Source organism: Sorex araneus, chromosome 1 (genome assembly GCF_027595985.1).
Source record: "Sorex araneus isolate mSorAra2 chromosome 1, mSorAra2.pri, whole genome shotgun sequence".
NCBI classification, from domain to species: domain Eukaryota; kingdom Metazoa; phylum Chordata; class Mammalia; order Eulipotyphla; family Soricidae; genus Sorex; species Sorex araneus.
This window is the reverse complement of record NC_073302.1, coordinates 344992911-345018876: the sequence shown is the minus strand read 5'-3', so window position 1 is coordinate 345018876 and position 25966 is coordinate 344992911. Positions and strand designations below refer to the sequence as shown.

Sequence of the window (25966 nt, the reverse complement as noted above, 5' to 3'; positions counted from 1 at the left end):
GATTTTGATTTGAAAGAGCTTTATGGGATTCTTCTTACATGTTTGTAGGTTATTTCTGTAGTTTCTAATATGATGCTCCTTTTTTACTCCATACTTTTGGTTTTTATTAGTCTATGAATTTCTTCAGGACAGAGAACTAGTCTAGGGGTTAAGGTGCTTGCCTTGCATGTTGCAAATCCCAACTTGATCTCTAATACTACGCATTGTATCTTGTGTACCTCCAGGAGTTATTCTTGAGCACAGAGCCAGGAGCACTGCCAGTTGTGGACCAAACACTTTGTTCCCCACAAAAATTTTATTTCTTAAAGCCAAAAAGCTAAATCAAAAACCTGATCTCATGTTTCATATGCAAGGACTCCAGATTGATTATTTGGTTACTTATTTGGTTACTTCATGTAAGCTGTGTTAGGGAGTAAGTCCCAATTCCTTCCACACAAATAATTTCTCCTTCTTATATATCAAAGTACATTTTGAAATGAACAAAGAGCTGAACTTTGGATTTTGATCAGTTCTTTTTTCACTGTAACAAATGGAATGATGGCTTCAGACTCAAAGATTGTTTCCTTTACTCATATTTTTTGAGGATTTTCCTAAAATCTAGGGACTGGAGCGATGATAATACAGCGGGCTGGAGTGATAGCACAGCGGGGAGGGCATTTGCCTTGCACGCTGTTGACCAGGGTTCGATTCCTCCATCCCTCTTGGAGAGCCCGGAAAGCTATGGGGAGTATCCCACTCGCACAGCAGAGCCTGGCAAGCTCCCTGTGGCTATGCCAAAAACAGTAACAACAAGCCTCACAATGGAGACATTACTGGTGCCCGCTCGAGCAAATCGATGAACAACAGGACAACAGTGCTACAGTGCTACAGTCCTAAAATCTAACGTATATGATGAAGATACAACAGCAAAAGTATTTTCACCTGTATTTTGATTGTATAAACTTTTGGCCAAAAGTTGTTATGAGCAAAAGGAATCAAAGTGATTATAATGGAAATATAATTTGATTTCATCAGAGTATTTAAATACTTTAATAACCACAGTTAAAGAAATTTTCTACTGTCCAGTTCAGTAATGCTGCTTGTTCTTATTGCTGAGAGTGTCACTAAGGTGTATTGATTGGGAAATGTAATAGGCATGAAAAACAGTATTGGCATTACACAGAATATAATATGTAACATGGCATGTTAGACATAAACTAAACTATATTTTATAATATTCCCACTGGTGGTAAGGCCAGTTAAATTGGGCTTAAATGGCCTGATTTTACAGATTTAGTTTGGAGTGAGAGTCTTAGCATGCCAACACCATGCAGCCAGTAGGTACCAACACTGGAACACAAACCTGTTTCTTGGGTTTCTTAATGCCTCACTCCTTCATTAAAACAAGAAGCATGTGTTAAATAGTAGGCAGACATGTGAGGAGGGAAAGGTATAAAGCAAGTAGAGTGAGAGTAAAAATTTTATCCTTAATAAACTTTAGGAAGAAAAGAATTAGATAACAGATTAAATAGATTTTTGTTTTGCTTTTTGTCAGTCACATTAGCAAAAATACAAATTTATCTGCACATACAAGCTGGACTTTTTTATGTGACTGTCTAATGGTGTTAATAATATTTAAGTACCCACAAACGGTTTTATGCTAGGAGTATGGGGAAATGGAAGTAGTATAGAATTTTATCTCTATACCTAGTAGATCATAAATTTGTATGCTTTATATAGTTTATCTTTATATAAGCAGGGGAACTCGAAATCATGTGCTAATATTCTTAGAGCTAAAAAGTTTTGGGATATAAACACACATATATATGTGTGTGTGTGTGTGTATAAAATGTATGTATATATATGTATATATATTAAGTTTATAGAGAGGGCATTTTATTATGGAGAGGAAAATATAATTCGTCTTCATACATCTTAAAGAAAACATTCAAGCAAAATAATAGAATATATAGAGTGAAAGATCTTGTGCATAAATTCAAATATATAGTAATAAAATAATAATTATGGATTAAAAAAAAAGGGGGGCCGGAGCGATAGCACAGCGGGTAGGGCGTTTGCCTTGCACGCGGCCGACCCGAGTTCAATCCCCGGCATCCCATATGGTCCCCCAAGCACCACCAGGGGTAATTCCTGAGTGTAAAGCCAGGAGTAACCCCTGAGCATCGCTGGGTTGTGACCCAAAAAAAAAATAATAATTATGGAGATTTATTTTTATAACCTATACAAAATAAAGCTATTTATTTTGAGAGCAGAAATCCAGAGCAAAAATTTTCATAAATGTCTTAGTGGTTTTTTTTTTTAAAAGAAATATTTTATTGAACCACCGTGAAAAAAAGAAAAAAAATACAAAGCTTTCAGGTTTAAGTCACAGTCAAATACTGATTAATCCACCATCCCTTCACCAGTGCACCCATTCCACCACCAAGAACCCCAATACACCCCCCTCCCACCCCACCCCCCATCTAAATAGCTAATGATATTCCCATTATTCTCTCTATATATTGAGTACATTCCATATTTCCATACAGAACTCACTATTATTGATTGGAAATTTTCCCCAACAATCAGGCCTGCTGAATAGGCATCATCTAATAATTTCTCTTCATTGCTAAGAGTGAAGACTTTAAGTCGCGGCCGCGCGGTTTTGGGTTTCTAATATTTTAGCTCAGTTCACAGTCAAAATGGATGGCTGCAAGAATCCGCTCTGGTGCCAAAATGGGTTAGGAGACCTCAGGATCACAGTCAATAGGCGCGGAGGGTCTGTTTCTCGTGCCGCGGCTCCCGGTTCATCTTGTCTTAGTGGTTTTTAAAGAAATTATTATATATATTTGGGGACAATTCCACTTCATTATCAATGGAGTTTTAATTAGAGCAATGAAATAACTAGTACACCATGCATAAAATAAAACTACACTTTAAATGTCTGATGAGTTATGCTATGCGCCTTGGGAGTTGAAGGAGGGGGGTACACCAAGAGTGGAAAGCTGCTCTGAGGGTTGCAAGAAACTCAGCTGGAGGAGAGGATTCCTGGTGGCTGGTGGGTGATTCGGGTGGACAGGTACAAGAAAGGAACAGAGGAACAGCAGTTAGTAGCAAATTCTGTCAGTGGACAGCATAAGGTCAGCTCCATCCTGACAGTGGCGAATATAAAGGCAGTCTTGCTTTTTCACTGGGCAGGCTGCTGTGTGGTCAGGGGTCCTGGCTGGAAGGTGGGCACACTGTTGTAAGAGATGCCCTCTGCTCCCAGAGTCTTCTGCTAAGGAGGACATGTAAGCAGTGAGAGTACTGGGTTTTGAATTCTGCCCTTGTGATAATTATGGGATACAGTGTAAAGACTCAGAAACACAGTTGGGGACTGGGGAAGAGCCATTTAGTAGGTTCCCTTCAGAAAGGAGCTGGAAGGACAGAGGGAGGGGTGACATAGAATGAAATATCTTATTTCAGGGAATGAAACAAGGTATTTGCACACTGCACATAGTCAGATGGAAGCCAGGGAAGTTGAGCCAATAAGGTTTTGGTTTTTTTTTTAAAGGATGAGCTTTCTAGAATGAATGTGGTTTTGAAAGAATACTTGTGCACTTGCATTTGTAATTGGTTATACAACTTGGATGTCACACACAAGTATCACCACTATTAAGAAAGCATTTTAATTTGGATTGCACAGATCTAGATTGCTAAAAGCTCTGTTTACACATTCATAAAATCTCATTATATTAAAGCCAATATTAAGAAATCACTTTTTTAAAACAACAGCCTTGCATCTTGCTGGAAAGAATAAAGTGGAGGATGGGAGGGACAGATATTCAGGTTATCTCACAAAAAAGTACGCTTGGCATAACATTGAACATATTTGACCTCCTTAATGTTAGTATATTTTGTGTGAAGTGGAAGCCATTCATTCTTCAGGTTTCAGAATTGGGTGTCCAGTAATTTCTTAAAAACTTTTTTTCTGCTTTCAGTGCTTGTCTTGTCATATAGGTTTTGAAGATTGGCACCCCTGTGAGGGCCTGGGAACTTCTCCTGGCCCTGTGCTCAGGAGCCACTCCTGGTGCAGTTTTGGGGACCATGAGGAACTGGGGAATCTTCTGTACTAGCAGCTGGGTCTCTTGTATGCTACCAAGTGCTCAGCCCCCTGTGCTCATCGAAGTGTCTTTTTTGGCTCTTGTTTACGCTTTAGTTTTGTTTGGTGGGAGGCACACCTTGAGTTTCTCAAGGCTTACTCCTGTTTCTGGGCTCAGGAATGATTCCCGGCAGGGCTCTGCGGCCACATGGATTTCTGCAGATAAAACTCAAGTTATCTATATGCAAGGCAAATGCTCTACCTGCTGGACTATGGTTCTGGTCCTTTTTATAATTTTTAAGCTTAAAAAGCCAAATGAAATCTGAGTTTAACATTTTCTAGATGCTCTATTACTTTAACTTAGAGATTATATTTTTGTAGTGATAGCACAGTGGATAGGGCGTTTGCCTTGCACGCAGCCAACCCGGGTTCGATTCCTCCATCCCTCTCAGAGAGCCCGGCAAGCTACCGAGAGTATCTCGCCCACACGGCCGAGCCTGGCAAGCTCCCCATGGCGTATTCGATATGCCATAAACAGTAACAAGTCACACAATGGAGATGTTACTGTCAAGCAAATCGATAAACAGCAAGACGACAGTGCTACTACTGTGCTATTAAAATTAATGTATTAATATCATGTTTATTTAAAAAATCAGTGCCCTGAAAGTTAAGGAGGTTTGGGAAAATTTGTATTTGAAATGTGTTTGACCCACTTATTTCTTTGCCCAACAGCTTATCTTTCTTTGTATTAAAATCAAAATAGACTAAGAACATGTTTAGTGTTTGAGAAATGTATTTTGGGAAATAATTCCTTATTTTAAGGTTTCATCTAAATTTTTATAATTTTTCATTACTAAGAGGATCTAATTGTTAGCATTTGTGCCAGTTATTGGTTACTTGACTAGAGTTAATTTAGGCGGTCATCATGAAGGAAAGGTGAGTTTTGGTGTGAGGTTAAGGATTATTTTGAGGTTATCAGAGTTTAAAATAAAATTTTGATTCCCTTCCAATTCTTCATATCAGTTTATTTATTCTCATTCTGTAATCTAGACAGTGTAGCCAGAATTTCCTGTAATCTGTGTTCTGAAACAATTCACCAAAAAAGCCATTACTATTATTTTGTCCCCACCTTTTCTCTTTCTAATACTCTGCATGCCTGCATGATCTTCCTATGCTTCTGATTCATATTTGAGCCGTTGTTTTATTTGGCTCATCAATGTGTAGGACCAATTAAGAAAAATGGAATCTGCCTTCGTGTTCTGTGTCTGCATATGTTTTTGTTCTTGTTTCTGCCACTTGGTGTATGATTTTGATAAGGAAACTAGTGAAGGTGCAGGGCTGGAGCGATAGCGCGGCAGGTAGGGCATTTGCCTGGCATGCGGCCGACCCAGGTTTGATTCCCAGCATACCATATGGTCCCCTGAGCACCACCAGGGGTAATTCCTGAGTGCATGAGCCAGGAGTAACCTCTGAGCATCGCCGGGTGTGACCCAAAAAGAGAAAAACAAAACAAAACAAAAACAACAGTGAAGGTGCTCATGTTGGATGTTGTTCATATATCTGATCTATCCTAGCGCTGGTGAAGATGGACTTTCTCTTGTCTGTGTGCGGTACACTTTTGTATTCCTTTGTTTCCTCTCAACCCTGTCACTTTCTCTTACTTTAGCTCTTATATATTTTTGTTGTTGCTGTTTAAAATAGACTCTAATTTGGGCCAGAGTGACAGTATAATGCATAAGGCACTTGACTTACATGCAGCTGATCTGGGTTCAATCTCCAGCGTTCCATATGAACCTCCAAGCATTGCCTGAAAACAGGGCCAGGAGTCACCCCCACACAAAACGCAAACAAGCAAACAAGAACCAAGAAAGGCTCCACTTGGTTACTTTAGATTTAGAGAAATAAATTGTTATTGTCAGTTAAAATTTTTGTTCTATACTAAAATGTAAACATATTCTCTTCTCATTTAGTCCAGTCATCCCAGCAAGCCATTTTAGCTATTTCACGTGTCAGAAAATGTTTTAACTTCCTTAAATATAAAATGGGAACACATGAGACCAATTTCTTAAGGCTTCTGTGAACTATTTTGGGCCATGCCTGGATTTAGAAAGATACTAGTTACCTAAGAAGTCCCTGTCTTCTTCCTTTCCCTTCTCTGATTGGCAGTTAAAGAGTATATAAAGCTGTGTTAACGCTAACACACATACATACTTCATATACGATTCCCCAGAAATGGGAGGAATGAAAGTATATAAATTGAGGAGATCTTTTATGCATTTAAATCATCTATGGTGAAGGAATCAAGCTAAATAGGAAAACATAATAATATTGTAGCTCTTGATGTTTATAAAGTAAAATTTATCTTATATGTATTAATTTAAAAAACAGTACATAATATAAATGCTAAAATAATTGACATGTAGAACTTTCATTTAAAAGATATTTTATATCTGAAACTCTATTTTAAACCAGCTTGTAAGTCATGGGGTCTAAATAAAAAGAAAATGATAGCACTGCACTGTCATCCTGTTGTTCATCAATTTTACTCAAGTGGGCACCAGTAACATCTCCATTGTGAGACTTGTTGTTACTGTTTTTGGCATATAGATATGCCACAGAGCTGGCCAGGCTCTGCTGTGCGGGACTGATACTCTCAGTTGCTTGCCGGGCTCTCCAAGAGGGGCAGAGGAATTGAACCCGGGTCGGATGCGTGCAAGGCAAACGCCCTACCAGCTGTGCTATCACTCCAGTCCAAAAAGGAAAATTAAATTTAATAAACTCAGAAGTAAATGCAATTTTTTCAAGTGTGTGTGTGTGGGGGGGGTGCCCAAATCACCCTTGGTTCCAGAATATAGAGAGGAGGAGGAGAGAAAGAGTGGAGGGGAGTGGGGAAGAGGCAGATGAGAAGGAACAGAGGCCAGGACAGGGGATTAAGGAATGTTAGAGCCAAATGTCCAACAACACTGAAATCTACAGACCCAAACTTGAACAGCTGAATGTGAAAAGGTACCTGTTCAGAGGGCCAGCGGCCCCTCTTGGGGGAATGGAGGCTGTGGGTGGGTTGGGGGGGTAGATGTGGCTGCAGGGGTAAAGGGACATGGGTGCAGGGGTTAAGGGATGTGGACACTGGTGATGGGATGGGTGCTGCAGTATTGTACATCTAAAACTCAATTATGAATAACTTTGTAAATCACAGGGTTTTAATAACAAAATTAAACAGTAGAGATAAAAATGTTTTATTATTGTAATGGTAATGGTATTTTTATTATTCTAAAAATATTCTGCATGTCTGCTGATTATACAAATCTGCACATTTATTATTCTAAAAATAGTATTATTCTAAATGTCTGCTGATTATGCAAAGCTAAATATTTCAGAAACATTCAAGTGTCATTATAATAACAAACACTTATCAGATGCTTGTGTTTGCAAGCATTGTTTGAAGCTATTTACATAAAATAACTCTCTGTACTTTTGGAAAAGTGAAATTCCTCTCAGTCTTTTAACCCTTCTTAAATTCCAAGGTAATTTATTAACTAAAGAGCAAAAAGTTAATTATTTTATTTTATTTGAGGGTTGAGGTAAATACATTCTCTAACACTATTTCCTTTCTCCTGATTATGATATCTGTACTTACCAAAGCCCCAGATCTTGTTGCAATGTGTAGTCTTCCAAAAAAGGCTTGTTTATATATGTAAAACCTCTTACTAGTTCTCATTTCTAGCCCAGTTCCCTAGGAATAAAAATTATATTTATAGTTAAAGTTTGATGATGCCCTTGTGATCATGCAAAACTCTCGATCAGTGATTTTCCCCGTTGTCTTGGAGAATCTTAGATTTCTATTGAATTATAAACAGACTTGACAACTAGATTGGAGAAATAATACAGAGGTTACTGTTTCTATAGTAGTATAAACACTTCACTGTAGTATAAACACCTTCTCTAAAGGTGTTTGCCCAGTGTGCATTCCATCCTGGTTTCATCTGTAGGACAAGGTCCCCTGATGGTCTCCTAGGGCAGATTATTCCCGGACCCGACCGGGCACCATGAAGTACTCAAACCTGTTTGAATATCCCCCAAATTCTACCTTATAATAGTATCCAAAACATACCGTCTATTTTTTTCTATTGAACTTAGCTTTGCTTTCTAGATTCTCCCCCAAATAACATCATTTTGCAGGTGACAACCATGAATTGTATTTCAGTATCTAGTTACATTTTGTTCATAACTGCCTGAATTGGGACTTCTGTTTCATTAACAGTCTCTCTACTGATAAAATTTGTGGGTCTATTGCAATTCTGATTACCCATTCCTAAAGTACTCTTGTGACTGGTATTTTTCATCAAATGCTAATTCAAAGCATAACTTTAACATATAATTCAGTATTCTCCATGACATTAAGTAGCATACTGGGACTTTTATCTATTTTGATTTGTATTCTGTTTTAATATTAATTTGGCCAGCTATGCCTAAGATTCTTTATTTTGTTGTTCTTTTGGGTAGGTGTTTAAAATGGAGCAAAATAAAATGTGTGACCGTTTTAAATCCTTTGTTCTGCATATATTATGATTAATGCAGTGCTCTCTCACATTTTGTATTTTTGCTACTGATTTTTGAACCTGAATATACTTGTTATGCTTATTTGATTAAATTGAATCTTAGTCTTGCCCATTGATGTTCAGTCCTAGAATTCCCAGGAGTGCTCTCTTCAGAGGCCCCTGTCATGTCTGCCATCGAAATTTACTGCACATATTTGCATAAAAGCAACTAAGAGATACTGTTGTAAAAAATCCATTTGATGTTATTTAATACACTTATTTAGGCATAGAATATTTTCCTTGTTTTTCCTGTCTGTGAATCCTTCTCTCTCTCTTTCTGTCTCTCTCTCCATAACATTTTCTTACATTATTTGCTGTAGTCTTCCAGGAAGTATTGCTCTGGTCTGTTGGATAACTTTGATTTTTAGAACTATTTCTATAAAATCATGTTTATTAGAATGCTTCCTATTGTTTAGTCTTATTGGGCAAGTGCAGTAGTTAAAATATTAAAAATTAAACTCTGTCCAGAAGAAACTCTGATATGTTGAGTAATGCGCCTACAAATGTACAAACTAGAAAAAATTACTGTAATTCTCTGGGAATTATTATAATATTTTGAGGGATCTTCTTTTCTGCTTTCTTGGGTTACTCAATAATAATTTAAGGTTACTATAGCATAATAATTGCTCTGACTCGATCAAGATCCAGTGTTCTATGAAATGAAGATGAGAATATTTATCTTATCTGTTTAGTGGAGCTATAGTTTTTATGAAAGAAATGTAAAAAAATGTTAGGAGTGAAAGAGAGATGTGTTCAGAAGAAAACGCAGTCTTCTCCAATAGGGAAGAAAACCCAAAAAAATTATTTTAAAAACTTGTAGGATGTATTTTATGAAAATTTGATATAATTTTGGAATTATATAAAAAAAGCAAAAATCTTTGCTAATTTTATGTCTTTTTTCCTTCTTGTTGCCTACTTCCTGATATCCCAGACAGTCAGTAGTCAGGTATAGCCTAAAATGAAAACTTCAGAAGGTTTTAATAAATGCTGAATCAATCTTCATAGACTTGAATTTTTATTTATTTTGAAACAATTCATATAGGGGCTGGGACTGGGAGACAATATAGTGATTATGGAGCTTGCCTTGCATGAGGCTGACCTGGGTTCGATCTCTGGCATTCCTTATGGTTCCCCAAGTATTGCCAGGAAAGATTCCTGAGTGCAGAGCCAGCAGTAACCCATGAGCACTTCCAAGTGTGAAAACACCCTGCCCCTTCGCCCTCCTCCCCCCGCCAAAAATAAAAAATCACAAACCCAAAATTGTACAGGGGCCTCACTAGCAGTGCTAGTCTCCCAGGGACACAAGTTGGTTTGATAGTGTGGACTGGTGGCTGACTGCGTGGGTTGGCGTATGGCAGTTCTCTATCTGGCAGTGCTGGTGGTCACCAGATTATACTTGTATGACAGGGGTGCTGTGCAATGCCAGGACTGGATTCCAATGCATTGCACCTGCCAGATGAATTAGAATCACCAAGTGTTCCAACCTTTTGAGCCATATTCTTGACCTTGAATCTGAGTTTTTAAAATTCTAAATAATATTTGAATTATTCAGTATCAATAACACAGTGACATCAACACCTCTGTTCAAGAAAGTGTCTGACTCCTGATTAAATATTAATAATTTCATAAAAATTTGGACTATTGTTGCAAAATTTTTTATCCCAACATTAATAGCCTTTGTGAAGTACAGTGTTCCTGGTAATGAGACACTTAAGGAAAGGCATTCGGTGTATTTGGAGTGATAGATTCACTTCAAAATTTTCATAATTCCTGATGCTACTTTTAAGTGCATAACTCATCCATTCCATCCTTCATTGTCTGTTCCTAATGAATTTATATGAAATATTTTACTCTTAAAAAAATCAAGCTTAGCTCTAGGAGATAGTGACAGTTAGATAGAGGGAAAACATTTATGGAGTTTAAATACATTTCTGATGCATAATATGGTTAGTGGTGAGTAATAAGGAATAAAAAAGATTTTTTTAAAAAACCTTCTTTAAGTCACTGATCTGAGTGACTAAATTAAGATTATGTCCATGGTGTAAATTAAGTGTGATATATTCTTTTATTCTTGTTAAATTCATACAGGCAAATCCTTTTGCAAGTAAATTTATAAGCTTAGAGTAGAGAAGGGGAGTTTGAGCGTCTGGAGCTACATATATTTTTATGTTATTGTTATTTCAATGACATGTACTTAAACCACTTGGGTCCTGATCTTACAGGAAGTCGGAACTTCGCATTAACAAGGCTTCCCTGGCTGATTCTGGAGAGTATATGTGCAAAGTGATCAGCAGACTAGGAAATGACAGTGCCTCTGCAAACATCACGATTGTGGACACAAATGGTAAGAGATACCTGCTGCATCTTATTTCTAAATGTCTTCAAGAAATGTAGCAAGACTTGTATTAAGTGCGTGAGTTAAATCTCACCAGGGGCAAGTAAAAAGCCATGAAAGGAGAACCATATATTTCAAGTATCTTGTGTTTCCTTCATAAAACCCTTCTCTCTATAAGGTGATGTAGACTAAAACAGATTTTGTTAATAGAAAGGATTTAAATAAAGTCATTAATAACCTGGAGTTGTTAAAAAGAAAGGCAAATAGTTGTGGTGTTTATGTACATTACATACTTATATATATATATCATATATGCACATTGTGTTTCTTGGCGTGCTGTGTAAACAGTACAGTCCTGATTGAATCCTGGGGATTTTTATGCTCCTGAATTGCATGATTTTATTACATCTGACTAGAGGTATTAGAAAACTCTTCATGTTTTTAAGCCTATTAATTTAAAAATTAGGAGCATCTTAAAGACAGTATTTTCTGTAATTTATAGACTTTGACTTCAGCTTGTCTGAGAACCATGCAGGGACTATTTCTTTGTACACATTAGTAATTTTAGAGGTAAAAGTGCTCCCTACCCTTTGACAGTGTTTCTGAGTTATCTCAGTGAGGTAGAAGAATGACAACTGGTGACTCTCTGGTAGCAGTATTCCAGTGCTCTAGAGTTTCATAGTCATCAATAGGAGCTGGTGGTGACTTAGTGGGAAACATATTGAAATACACAGTGCTGGGGCTGGAGCTATAGCACAGCAGGTAGGGCGTTTGCCCTGCACGCGGCCGACCTGGGTTCGATTCCCAGCATCCCATATGGTCCCCCTAGCACCGCCAGGAGTAATTCCTGAGTGCAGAGCCAGGAGTAACCCTTGTACATCACTGGGTTGACCCAAAAAGCAAAAAAAAAAAAAGAAAAGAAAGAAAGAAAGAATGAAGAAAGGAAGGGAGGGAGGGAGGAAGGGAGGGAGAGAGAGGAAGGAAGGAAGGAAGGAAGGAAGGAAGGAAGGAAGGAAGGAAGGAAGGAAGGAAGGAAGGAAGGAAGGAAGGAAGGAAGGAAGGAAGGAAGGAAGGAAGAAATTCTAAAAAATTTTTAAAAAAGAAATACACAATGCCATAGAAACCCTAGGTGCTGCCTCTCCTTTTTGAATTATGGCACTCCTCACACTATTCACAAATAGTGTCATCTGTCATAAAACCAAGACTGATTACTTTGATTCTTGGTAGGAGATGGGGATGAAAACATCCAGTACAAAGGTATGACCTCATAAAGTGATGAGGCAAAATGCTTGATCAGCAAAGAAGCTGTCAAAATAACTTTTTGATATTATTGTATTTTATGAAAGTTTAGGTAACGTGGCTACAGTGCTGTTATTGTAAATTGTTTTGAGGTACACATGTTTGCCATACCCCTCACCACCACCGAAGTACCTGTATCCCTCCACTGATGTCCTAGGTACCTTTTAACTAAGTCCCACTGATATGTGATGCAGTTGCTCTAACAGGAGAAGGGACTGAGGTAGAAGCATGAAGCTGAGTTTGGACTATCCGGGCTGATCCTAGTTTGCTCTGGACTCCCCAGTGAACTGCCCTGTTGCAGTCTAATCAAAGTTCATTATTTTCACTTAAAATACCTCCCTCTCTAGAGAATAAAGGACAACAGTGAAAAGTAGTTCCTATTACTATTTCAGGAACTGTGTTTATAGTTTAAAACGTGAGAGCCATTTACAGTTTCTACGAGGAAATGTGCCCTGGATTTACTTTTAATCAATCAGGCTAAGCAATGCTATTTGTCCTTGTACCCCACTTGGAATTTTTTAAGATTCTTCTTGAAATAGAGGTTTAAGAATTAATGTCAGTGATTTCTTTTCTGCTATGTTTAGCAGCTTGTTCTCAGTTTGTCATTGGTTTGATTCAGTGTTTCCTGAGTCACAAATGATACTAAATTGTGATTTTGACACTTGGATTAGATTTGTGCTGCTGTGTATGCTGTACAGTCCCAAGAAATTAAAATTAGAATTAGAATTAGTGTCATTGTCTCACTGAGTGCTAGTTGATTCTTCCAAGTTTTCTGATTTGCAGAGGTAGGCAGTTGAAGGTCTTTACCACAATTTTGTTTCTGGCATAAACACATAGGATTTCTTTTTTAAAAAAATAATTAATTTGGAGATGCTTTAGTTTTATAATATGAGTTTTCACATTCTTCTGGGGAAAAATAACCAATTTATATTTATCTATTTACTCAAGTTGCCCTAGGTCTTCCATTTGAATATACATATAGCACTGACCCATTATAATCAAAGAAAAGACATTTATGACAATGAGTGTTTTTCATGTTATAAAAATAAAGTTAAGGGGAGGTTATAACTAATTTTCATATATAATGGGCACCAGGGAGGTAGGACAGACATTCAGGCCTTTGCCTTGTGTACAGCTGTCCTGGGTTTGGTGCCCAGCACTGCATAGCCTGAGCTTCGTCAGGGATTGGCCCGGAGCACGGAGCTGGAAGTAAACCCAGAGAACACAGGTTGTAGCCCAAAACCAAAGACATTTTTTTTTCATAAATAACTATTAAAATTCTTTAGGGAATGGGTTGTGCTTTGTTTATTTACTGCATCTGTAGGAAAAGATGTAAGAATCTCAGTTGTACTGCAGGGTGGTACTACATGTTTTTTTCTTAGAATGTGAGCAATAAATCATCATTACCTAATTCTCGAATTGTACTTAAAAACTTAAAATGAGTAAATTTGGGGGTCGAAGCAACAGTGTGTTAGGTAGGGCACTTGCATTGCACACAACTGACCCAGGTTCTATCTCTGGTATTCCATATGGTCCACTGGGTTCCGCCAGGACTAATTCCTGAATGTAGTAATCACTGAGCTCTGATGGTGTAGCTCAAACACAGAAAGAAAGAGAAGGAAGGAAGGAAGGAAGGAAGGAAGGAAGGAAGGAAGGAAGGAAGGAAGGAAGGAAGGAAGGAAGGAAGGAAGGAAGGAAGGAAGGAAGGAAGAAACACTAGTGTATTCTTAGAATTTTTTTTCTAAGAGACACATGCAAGATCACAAAATATTTAGTAACAACAGATACATGAGCATGTTTCTTTAATTACTGGTACAGTAGAAATCCTTTACTCTTACTAGTGTGTTAAAGAATGCTATGGTAAGATTATTTAATTTATACATCTTAACTATTAGATGTTTCCCAGTATACTTCATTGTCATTCTTGAATAACAGAAAATAAAGGAATGATATGGGTATAAGAGGAGATGGTCAGAGAAATAACAACGTGGGTTTGGTGCTTGCCCTGCACACTACTGACTCTGGTTTGATCTCTAACACCACATATGGTCCCCTGAGCAGCCCCAGGAGTGATTCCTGAGAGCCACAAGTCCTGAGCATAGCCAGGAATGGCCCAACACCCTTTCTACTCTCCAATAAAAGCAGATGGATTCAAAAGAAAGAATTGGATCTTCAAGATGAATGAGCTTCAAGATGACGGAGTAATACCCAGTACATCTCCAAAGACCTCATGAGCAAAGGGTGTCTGTGGCGCTACTCTTCTCTCTGCCTTTAACATTCTCCATATCTTCTCCACTCTTCTATTTCTTATGTCTTTTGGCCCAAAATATGAATCATTGTCAGCATCAATCTTACTTTATTCACACTTATATTCTTATATTTTTCTATGTTTGCTTTTTATAAGATATTCTGTTTAAATATTCTATTTCCATATTTCCCAAATAAAATTTCCTATAGAAAGTATATTATTAGCAGAACCTAATGTATAAAACTACATGAACATTAACCAGAAATTCTGAGTCATCTTCCCTTGGTGAGGTATTCATAGGCTAGACCTGCGAGAGTAAGTTCAAGGGCAGTATGGCAGCCTAGGCCGAGGGTGGGGTTGTACTCATTGGGTGGGTTGTACTTGTATGGCCTGCTAGCACCATAATTGCTATTCCCCTGTTTGGTGATTCTCAGGATGATTCTTTCTGCCCTCTGTCAATTTATCTCTTTCTCTCCTCCTCGTCCTCGTCCTCGTCCTCCTCCTCCTCCTCCACTTCCTCCCCGCATCCTTTCCAAGTTTCGTTACAGTGCATCTGATTATGAATTATGGTCCTTCACGTGTTTCCACCACTATCTATGAATTTGCTCTATTGCTATTGAGTCATCAAATAAATGACTCAGGCCCTGAGCTCTTGTAATTCAGATGTGATGTCTTTCTGTCTTCATGCCCTTGTCTTGCTATGATCTAGAGAAAAATCGAAAAGAACACTCTCTAGAGAAAAGGAATGTCCAATTGTTAAATTTCTTCTTAAATGTGTATTAACTGCTGATTTGGACTGTTAGAGTGTTGTTAGCAATAAAACCCCTTTTTTCCTCTTTGTAGAGGTCCTAGGGGAGAAAGTCCTAAATCACAAACCAATTGTTGAAATATATTCTGTAGAATCATTCTTTAGATTTTCTTTTCTATGAAATATTCATTGTTCCATGTATATTGTGTGGTCTCATTCATCTCTCCCATTATTTCTGCAAGAAGTACACAAGCAGGATTGGATTATTTTTATCTCTCCTTGATGAATGATTCTGTTATGTTGCCGCAAGCTAATTATCCTGATTCCATTCTTTGCATAGGATTCTTGTTATTTAATTTAAATTTTCACCCAGGGTTTTTCTTTGTGCTAAGATATTTGGAATACACTTTAGTACAGGATTCTAGGGTAGTGTAAGGAGTAATGAGACATGTGAAGAAAACTGCTTTCTTCTGCCCTACCCCCCCCCCCAAATTCAGCATATGACCTTGGTTGTTTGACACCATGTTTGATCCAATCCAGCCGCTCCATAATTATTGGAAGAAAAAACTATCTTAGATCATAAAACTAACTCTGAGCCATCTAATACTATAAATTTTTTTGCAAAAGCTATTTAGAATTTTCTTATACTAGCAAAAAGATATAAATGAAATAATTAAAAAATATACTCTTGGAATTACTTTTATATCATTATGTGGTTGTGGTTGAGTGAAACAATGCCCATAATTCCACTACTAACAAAAATTTAGAAAAGCATATGCACAAAGCCAGTTTAGAAAGTTGCATATTCTGCCTTTCATAGTGACTTTTAATCCCTTTATTAATTGATTGGAAATTTTGTTCCATACAGTTGACAGATATAAATCCAAGAAACTTGCTAATTACTTCTGGGGATATGTAAGTATAGCACAGTTAAGTTTCATATGAAAAAAAGATCTCATAGGCAGTCATTACATGATTAATTAGGAATGAGTTCCTCTCATGAATTCAAATGTGTTAGTGCAAAAGGCCATGTGCATAATCTTAGCTCAGTATTTTATTTATGTTTATTTTTATGTTATTTTATTTTATCTTCTATGGAAAGCTTTAATTTAGCACTGAATTCTTAACTAAGAAAAAGCTCTATGAAAACTCTGGGCATTAGACTAGGGAAGAGAATAATAGAGCTAACTGGTTTTCAAATTAATTAAGTACTTCTGTCTTTTAAAAGATTAATACCAGAGAATATACAGCTAATCAATCATATATTCTACTAGGTTTCTTTTTTAATCAGAAGAAAAATTAACTTAGAGACTCAAAATCCCATCGGAGCAATTGAATTCATAGAAATAAAATAGCTGCTTCATATAAACGAGCAGAAAAACAATATAGTTCTCACAAAATTTTTATTCTTTAACTACTAATCTATTCTTGAAAGAATTAATTCATTAGGTAATAGGCTTAATGTTGCTGCCTTTTCCAAATGGAATACACTTTATTGTTGTTGTTGGAAATGCTTGGAATGTAGGTGCACAGCCTAAAATTAGACTGCAGATGATCTAAAATGTATTTTAACAATTTGTGGAATAGTCTTTATGGTACATTATATAGACTTCCTATGAAGTCTAATAAAGATCAGTATGAGTGAAAGAATAACTTGTCTTTTTAGTGCACGGTATTCACACTGTTGGTACACCATTTTTTTCACTTTTAAATATCTTAAAGTAACTATTTGCCTAAGAGTAAGAACTCATCTAGAGCAAAAATATTATCAAAAGGTGTTGCTTGTCATTTTCACCAGTGCTAATAAGTGAATATACCTATTTTTAATCTTCAAAAATATGACTGGATCAGTTGTTTTGTTCATTATATAACTTACAGTTTCAGAAGGACAGAGTCACATGATTGGATGCTTAAATACAGACACATCGTATATACATGTATATGCAAATGTGTTTTGCTTAGTAGTTATATTTAGTTTACTATGCTTATAGTGAAATCCTAAATAAGTCATGCATACATAATAGTTAGAAAATTTCTTTTCCAGAAGTTGATAATTTTCAGACACTGCAGAGTTTTCTTGAGACAAGATACAGTTTATTTTTAAAAAGCATTTAAATGTTGCAAATAGACTAATGCTCCTATATTTACTTGACTACTCAGCATAAGGTGCTCAGCTGCATTCAATTTTTGATGTTTCTAAATGATTATTTTGCACTAATAAAGAGAATATTCTTTATGAATTAAGAAATTTAATAAACCAAATCACATGAGAAAAATACAATGCCCAAATAAAAGGATATAAATCTATAATTGAAATATAAAATTGTTTTTAATCATGCTTACAACAAAAGTTATTTTCTACTTCTAAATTAACACATATTAAAATTCTTCTGGGTGATTTGAATGAAAAGATTAACTTAATTTTAGCAGGATCATTTTAATATAGAAATAAATAACTTCAGAGCTTGTTTTTACCCCAAGATAATATTAGAAAGTTTTACTCTGGAACTGTGATCATTAAAGGTATCTTTAAGATCTCTAGGAGAAATATTTAATTTTAGGAAGAGAGGTTATTTTAAGTCATCCCTTGTAATAGCCTCCTGTTCGGTTATTTTCATGTAATGTTCAATTAAAGAGGAAATATTATGGTCAACCTTTCCTCTGATATGACATCTTCTGTGCCAGAGATAGAGAAGCTCTGATTTACTTCTCCTTGGAAGGTCACAATGCTCAGTGACTTACTATGTCAGAACTAAAAGACTCTTGATATACTTATTGGGTTTGGAACTTGTGCCCAACACTTTGACCTGAAGATACTATTTGAATCTCGCTGTCAAGTCATTGATGGCTCCTGAAAAATGGAAGGGAAAAATACCTCCCTGATGGTGTGAGTATCTTGTTCGGAACTGTGGATCTTCTAGGCCTTCTGAAAGGAAGGTAAACACTCTGAATCCTTGATTAAAAACTTCACTTCGACTGAAATTTCCCCAAAAATCAAGTTTCAATTTTTATTTTACTTTTAATATTTTATTTAATTAAAAAACCATGATTTAAAACACTATTGATAGTTGAGTTATAGGTGTATAATATTTCTACACTATCCCAACACCATTATCAACTCTCCTCTGCCACTGTTCCAATTTTTATAACCTGAATCAAGAAAGCTAGTAACTTGACTTCCAAACAGATAGTGTCATAGCACCCACTCAGGGTATCTCCTTTAATGCCTGCAGTGTGGGACAATGCAAGGCTGCCATGCATACCCTGATATGCCTTATATACCCTCCCTTTCTTCTGTTTTTTTCTGCATAGAACAGCCAATGGGGACAATTTGGTTGAGTTGATTATAATACCACACTTTCAATGTTTGCTCTTCTCATACTTGATGTACAGGACCATATTTGTAACAAAAAGATTAACTCTAAGATTTATTTCTGATCTTTATATATTTATATGAAATTTGATGCTTAAGAACGTCCCCCCAGCACTATCATGGAAACCCTAATAGGTTCTCACTATGGTTAATGATAATTATAAGACCATAACATCTTTTACTTTATCATTGACAGACTATTAATTTCAAAACAAAATAAAAGCATATCTAGTCTTGTTAGGATTTAGTTTGGATCTAATAACTTTGTGTTGTAAAGGTACATGTATGTATGCATACCTCACAATGAATTCAGCATATTTTTTCTGGGTGGTAAAAAATGTCATGAAGTCAAGTAATCTGATGTTTTTACTCAGTGAAATAAATGCTATTCATCATTGTTTCTCTGCATCTTTTGTGTCCTTAAACTTACCACTTACGGAAAATAATTGATCATACATTGAATCCCTTTTTTGAAGAATGGAATGAATACAGAATTAATACATAATTAGAAATCAAGTTCAAAATTAGTATAAGACTATAAAACTGTCCCATTTCCGTGATAGGGTGCATCCGGAATCCAGAATTCTATCCACGGTTCCTTTGGTGGGGGCAGAGTTACCAGCCTAGCCCCATGCCAGTAGCTAACATTTCTGTCACATAACTGTCCCATCCTGATTATTGCCACCGATTCGTGTATAATTTGGTGCCATTACTTGATGATTCCACAAATGTCTACTAGACACATTGCTTGATTTCTCAAAATATTTATAATTTAAACACTCTGGCCATTACTTTGATCTGTAGCTTTGATTTTCTTCGGTCGGCTCTTCTGCCTTCATTTTGGAAGGATTCCTAGCCTCTTTGCTGTTTTTTCTCTTTCCTTGATCCCACTAGGAGCAGAGAATTCTTTCTGATTATTCTAGTATATTTCATCTCATACTCTTTTCTCAAAAAAGAGCTACCTGGATAGTGTTTTCTCGTTATTTGTAAACATTTGTCACTCTTTATACAGATAAATCCTAGCTCTCACCATCTTCCCCTATAGGTTATTCATCGTGATATCCTAACACTTTTTCTTTTTTGCAGAGGTCATCACTGGTGTGCCACCATCACCTGAAAGAGCATATGTGTCTTCAGGTAAGGTGAACAAGTTAGTCGTCACTAACCAGAGTCACAGAATACTAAGCTGATCATCACTAATCAGAGTCACAGAGTAATAAGCTGGTCACCACTAACCAGAGTCACAGACTACTAAGCTGGTCGTCACTAACCAGAGTCACAGATCTAACTGCTGGCTGCTCCTTTACTAATCAGAATCCCTTCTGCACCCAAATTTCACTCCTTTTTTTTTTTTCTGCTCCAGTATTTTCTTCCACTTTATTCATCCTTTTAGGATTTTGCATAAATCAATGCAATTCTTATAGTGTCTTCTGAAGTTGGGCCTGAGTGGCATTCTTGAGAAAATGAACTTGATCTGGATACAGCTTTGCGCTATTAGAATTGTAAAGGAGACATCTGGGTTACAAATTCAGGGTCCCCCCCGCCCCCGTTTTTCTAGCTGCTTCTCTAGGCTGTCTCTGCTTTCTTTCATCCCTCAGTTTGTATCTGGGTAATGTATCAAAGTGTAGCCATCATTTGGGAGCTTTTAATGACCGGTTGGTGGGGTGCTAAACTTAAAAACAACTGTTACACCATGGATATTTTAAAGTTGATTTTTTTCTTAGTTTTCTTTTACCTATGCTGTTTGTTGACAGAAGTTATCTTGAGCATATACTTTTTAAAACCCAACTCTGTTATCACTTGTATAACAATAACTCATTGATTTTCCTTTATATTGTCCACCATAAATAGTTTAATTTCTCCCTTTTGTATGGTATTTTATAGTCAATAAATATTTAATTCTTAGAAATTAATCTCCAATTGGAAGCAAGGTTTTGGAAATCTATGTTCAAAATGTTACCTTGAAGTATAATGATAGCTTGTTTTTTAAAATTTTTAGTTAAATATTTTTAAATTTATTAAATCACCATGAGAACAGTTACAAAGCTTTCAAGCTTAAGTCTCGGTCATACAACAATCAAGCACCTATCCCTTCACCAGTGCACATTTTCCACACCAAGAACCCAGTATACCCCACATCCCACCCCTCCCCCTGCCTGTGTGGCAGATGATTTCCACTGAATTCTCCCTACTTTGATCACATTCAATATTTCGACAAAAGACCTACCATTATTATTTGGAGTTTTCCCCAACAATCAGACATGCTGGAAAAGCATCCTTAGATAATTTGTTTTCTGTTGCTGATTATGAAGAGCATTTTAGTAATAAGTCTGGAGCTGCAACTTGGGATCTCGCCTGGGCCAGGAGAGGGACCAGTTCCACCCCCCATCCCATGAGGTCCCTCGCGTCTTGTCACTGCAGTCTCGTACCTGGCTGTCCAATAGGCTCTGAAAGATGGTGGCCACCACACCTGGGACATACACCTTTCCCCACCCGAGGTGGCACGGCACCATAGTTTAATGCTCAGTCCAGATGCATTTCTGCCAAAAACCACTGTGTTCTGAGATTGGTTTGTGCCTCTGGGATCATGGCCGTGCAGGAGCCGGAGGAGCTGGAGAGCTTGTTTTTAAATGATACTCACAGTTGACAAAGATTTTACATCACACATATATTGCAAATTACCACAGATTTGTGTGAAAAGGAATCCTTTTTCTATTTACAGATGACAGCATTGAGGCATCATAAATGTTAAATCATGTATCTTAGCAAGTCAAAGAATAGATGCTTCCAGCCCAGTTTCTTCTCATTGCTCCATATTTCATAGTTTGGCTTCATTGATTTCATTGGAGGGATACATTCCAGCACAGGTTGTTGTTTTTTTATCGTTATCAGATTTTCCTTTTCTTTCAAAATCAGAAAAGATTGCTTTGGTCAGACAGAATTTTTATGCATATGCCGTTGCAAAGAAGTTAGTATTTGTGTTGTAGGATAATATACTGGGGTCATAGAAGATTTTATGCTTGGAGGTGGGGAGGAAGAGTAGAAAGGATAAGAGAAGGAATATACGAAAAAGGAAGAGAAAGAAAAATATTGAATTACCTGGATTCATTTAGGAATATTTTTTAAGTTCAGATACTTTATTCTTTGACTTTGTGTGAGTCTGATTCAAACCTGAACTTTCAAATTCATGGAATACTTTCTTTAGAACTTGGAGTGACTGTCATTATTATTTTGTGATTTATGGCTGAAGTCTTTATAACTATGGCTGCTAATTTTTTATTCACCTTTGACATTGTTGTTCATGTTCCTTACTAATTAAAACTCAGTCCCTATTTCTTATTTCTGCATGAATGATGTTTTCTGCTGTTCCTTCTCTCTTTGTCTTGCTCCGTACATCTCCAGTGATCGTGTTGTGTGCTTTTTTGGCATGTTACCTTTGCTCATCCAGGAATATTCAAGTGGACCTTCCTTGCATGACTTTCCTTCAGCATCATTTGTTGTTAGATATTTCAACAGACCAAGTTGCCGAAAACTATTCCCATCATTTTTTGTTTTTCTCTCTCTGAAAGTTGAATTTCGTTGTTTCTGAATGTGGAGAATGTAGTTTGGATTCTTATTTCTCAATATCAAGATCACATTTAAGAGAATAACTGTCAACCTTCCCTCTATTATGCGTTTGTTCAGTGTGATTGATCTCTGAAGTTCATGCCTCTGTGAATGAATATCTGTGCCCAGGAGTTGCCTTCTTCCTCAGCTCTTCCAAAAGTCTTGGGGTGGGGTAATTTATGTATATTGAATATTGTTTCTATCATCCTTTGACTTTGAAATGCTTCAGCTTTTCTGTTGCACTGTTTCCTAGTGCTCCTTTTTGCTAAGTTTCCCAAGCCTGGCAAATTTCTAGTCTCAATCCAAGCAGCATGACACAATAAAACCTCATTCCACTTTTATGTTTTTGTAGAGTCTCCCATTAGAATATCGGTATCAACAGAGGGAGCAAATACTTCTTCATGTAAGTATATTTAAATATTCTGTTCACTAGTTGTTAACTCAGGGTGATACCTGCTTCTGAACATAATGTTTGTGTCTTCCCTTGCCTTAATTGAGGATCAGTGTCGAGTTTTTAAGAGTTGCACTAGCTTTGGGGATGAGATATGGCCTCTTGCTATGCTTGTTGTCAACCATATGCTCCTTCTCTATAGGAAAAAATATATTTCAGAAGATATATCACAGGTTAGTTTTAGTATAATAAAATCATGCTTTCAGATATTGGAAGATAAATGAACAATCTCTGATGCCTAGCACTGGTGAAAGCAGAGAACGTTGGGGAATAGTTCTGAGGTTTTTCTTACAGGATACTCAGGCAGCTGCTTGGGGCCTGGTATCCAGTTTTTGGGAGCTTCTATTGCAAAACTCCTAAGTTCTCATACAAAGTTGGCTGTGATGGGGAAGGGGAACTATATATAGATGCCCTTAATTCAAATTTGATAACAAGTGACTAATTAAGAAGATTTTTGAAGGCAAGTCCCTAGGCAAGATCTCATATTAGTTCTCATCTATTTAATGTGAAATGTGCTTTGTGCTGGCGGAGTCCTACAACTGCTAGATTGATTGGGGCTTTGTGCTGCATCAGGGGAACTTCAGAAATTAGCAAGGACTTGTAAAAATAGTTTTGGTACTTATAAATTGTGAATAGCAGTAGTATTCAAGCTCGATACCCAGGAGGGGAATTCACCAGGCCATGAAAATACAGCCAGTCTTCTTCTCCCTTATTTAAGTTTTTGACTTAAAGCAGTTTCTGAGTTTGATAAGCTCCATAATGAATGGATGTGCCAAATTATTCGTATCTAAACTGAAAAGTGTGTTTAAGGAACAATTTCATTTTCTTCTAAGCATGGTTGTAAAGTCTTGGAAAGGAAGTCTGTACTTTGGGCAGATTCAGTTGTTTTGTCAGTTTCTTTGGACTTCTTTCCATCCTACTCCCATTAGTTTGGGGGTACCAGAACCATAATAATATTCATTGCAGGAAGAAATCCTTGTTAGCTGCATAAAGCATAATTTAACTAGAGAGGTAGCCATAACTTAGTAAGATAGAACTCAAAGTAACTATTGAAAAAGGCGAAGTTGATTTCCTCTGTGTTCTAAGTATCCTTGTTACATACTCCAAAGTGATAGTCCCTTCTAGGGAGACTAGGATATTTGTTACTTAATTCTATTTATAAAAAGATTAGTATGATTGTTTTTAGCTTTTAGCTTACTAGCACTGAGGAATCATGTTGAGCTTTGTTTTTATATTACCACATGTTTATTATATGAAAACTAATACTAGGTCTTTTTTTCATTATTTTTACACTTTCTTTCTGGGAGCACTTCTTCCCTATATTATTCATGGAGTAAATGATTAACACTCTTGAAATTTAAACACTTCATGCTGTCATTAATTGGATGCTATTCTTTGGTATATCTGAGTAATTTTAGAATGAAACCAATACTTCTTTTGGTCTCCAGAGTTTTGAAATGTGAAATGAAAATTTTAATTTACATTTCCAATCATTGTGATACTTTGGACAGTGAAATAATTTTGAAATCCAACTCTGCTCTCTCTCTCTCCAATAAATTAATTCCTGCAATAAGAACGTTAATAGCTAAACCAAGAACAAAGGCTCTGTGTGTTATTATGCAAAAGTACTTCAGTACTTCCATTTTTGTACTACTCCCTGTTGTAAACTACAAGTAAATATGGTCACGCTGATGAGTGAATATGTTTCTTAAAACTTCACAAATATATTCCTTGTCATTTGAAAATGCAAACCAATTGTGAGAAGCTTTTAGGTCTATTCCTGATTGGAACAATGCAGTGTCAGGTGTGCAATTCAGAGGAAGCATCATGCAGAACTCTGAATGCAGAGAGCTGTGATGTAAAGATTTCTACTCAGTACAGGCTAAAGATGGAACTTGAAAAGTTATCAATGACAATGCATGAAAATTTAATAGTTATGGGGCTGGAGAGTTAGTATAGCCTGTAGGGCACTGACCTTATATGCGGCCAACCCGGAGTCAATCCCTGACATCCCATACTGTTCCCCAAGCTCTGTTATGAGGAATTATTCATTTTTTTCTTTTTTTAAAGTGTGATTTCCACTTTATTTCTTCCAAGAAGAGTTTGTCTTCAATTCTTAAGGTCTGTAGTTGCCTTCCATGCGTTTTGATGGGGGTCTTGGGGCAGCACCCATGGGTCTGAACCTCCTCTGGGGGGCTTGGTCCTTGCTGGCTTCACAAGACCAGTTCCTTACCACATTGTTGTGAATGGCACAGCTCACATGGCATTGTAACACTCGCTTAGGAAATGACCTTCATTTCCTAGCTGAAAGTCTGCAGTCTCATATACATGTTTCTAATGACAAATTTCTCTTTTAAAAAAATTTTTTGATTTTTAAAATTTTAATGAATCATTGTGTGATCCAGTTACAGACTTACAAACTTGTGTGATTATGTTAAGTCATACAGTGTTCGAGTACCAATCTCTCCACCAGTGCCCATTCTCTACCACCAAAGTTCCCAGTATCACTCCCCCCACCCCCACCCCCTCCCACCCCCTGCCTCTGTGACAGGCACATTCCCTCTTACTCTCTCTGTCCTTTTGGGTGTGTGGTTTGCAATACAGGTACTAAGTAGCCATCATGTTTGGTCCATAATCTGCTTTTAGCACGCATCTGCCATGCCAAGCGAGCTCTGCAACCATGACAAACTCCTTAATAAATTTATCCCTGGGCACACACGGGCACAGTGGGTACTGCAGATAGGCTACGTGTGGCCACAGTCCTTTTTGGCTCGCCCTCTTTTTCTTCTTTTATTCGTCATTTTGGAAGTGAATTTATGAAAAATGCAGGAGTCATTCTTGGGGGCAGAGCCAGGAGTAAGCCCTGAACATTGCCGGGTGTGGCCCCCAAACCAACTAAAGCAACAACAAAAAGAAATAGATGAAATTTAAAAGATACAAATCAAAGGGCTTGGAAAAATTCATAAAAGTTTGATATAAGAAGTCCCAAAAAACATGTTTCTCTCACAGTATTTCAGCCAGAAGGTAGTCACTTTTCAGTGTTTGACAGCTGGATTCCACCACGACAGCATATCTGTGTGGGTGACTCCACTGATATATTGAAAGTGATTTTTTTCTAAGTTTAATTTTAAGGAGGCTTTCTGAAGTCATATATATTTACCAAATGTGTTATGGAGGTTGGTGCGCTTTAAGAGAGCAGTAGGAAGGACAGACAACCCTTCACTTTTTTTTTTATTGAATCACTGTGA

At 36.9% G+C, this 25966-nt stretch overlaps 1 protein-coding gene across 4 annotated transcripts in view; it reads left to right on the top strand.

Annotated features, from left to right (window-relative positions):
- Nucleotides 1-25966, top strand: part of NRG1 (neuregulin 1) — a 566300-nt gene that overhangs the window by 376471 nt on the left and 163863 nt on the right. For 3 of the 4 annotated variants that reach the window (XM_055134907.1, XM_055134749.1, XM_055134970.1), the window contains exons 3-4: nt 10881-11002; nt 19748-19798. In XM_055134907.1, the coding sequence (XP_054990882.1) occupies nt 10881-11002; nt 19748-19798 (173 nt within the window). The remainder of the gene's footprint in view (nt 1-10880; nt 11003-19747; nt 19799-25966) is intronic. The other variant, XM_055134829.1, reaches the window with a different exon arrangement.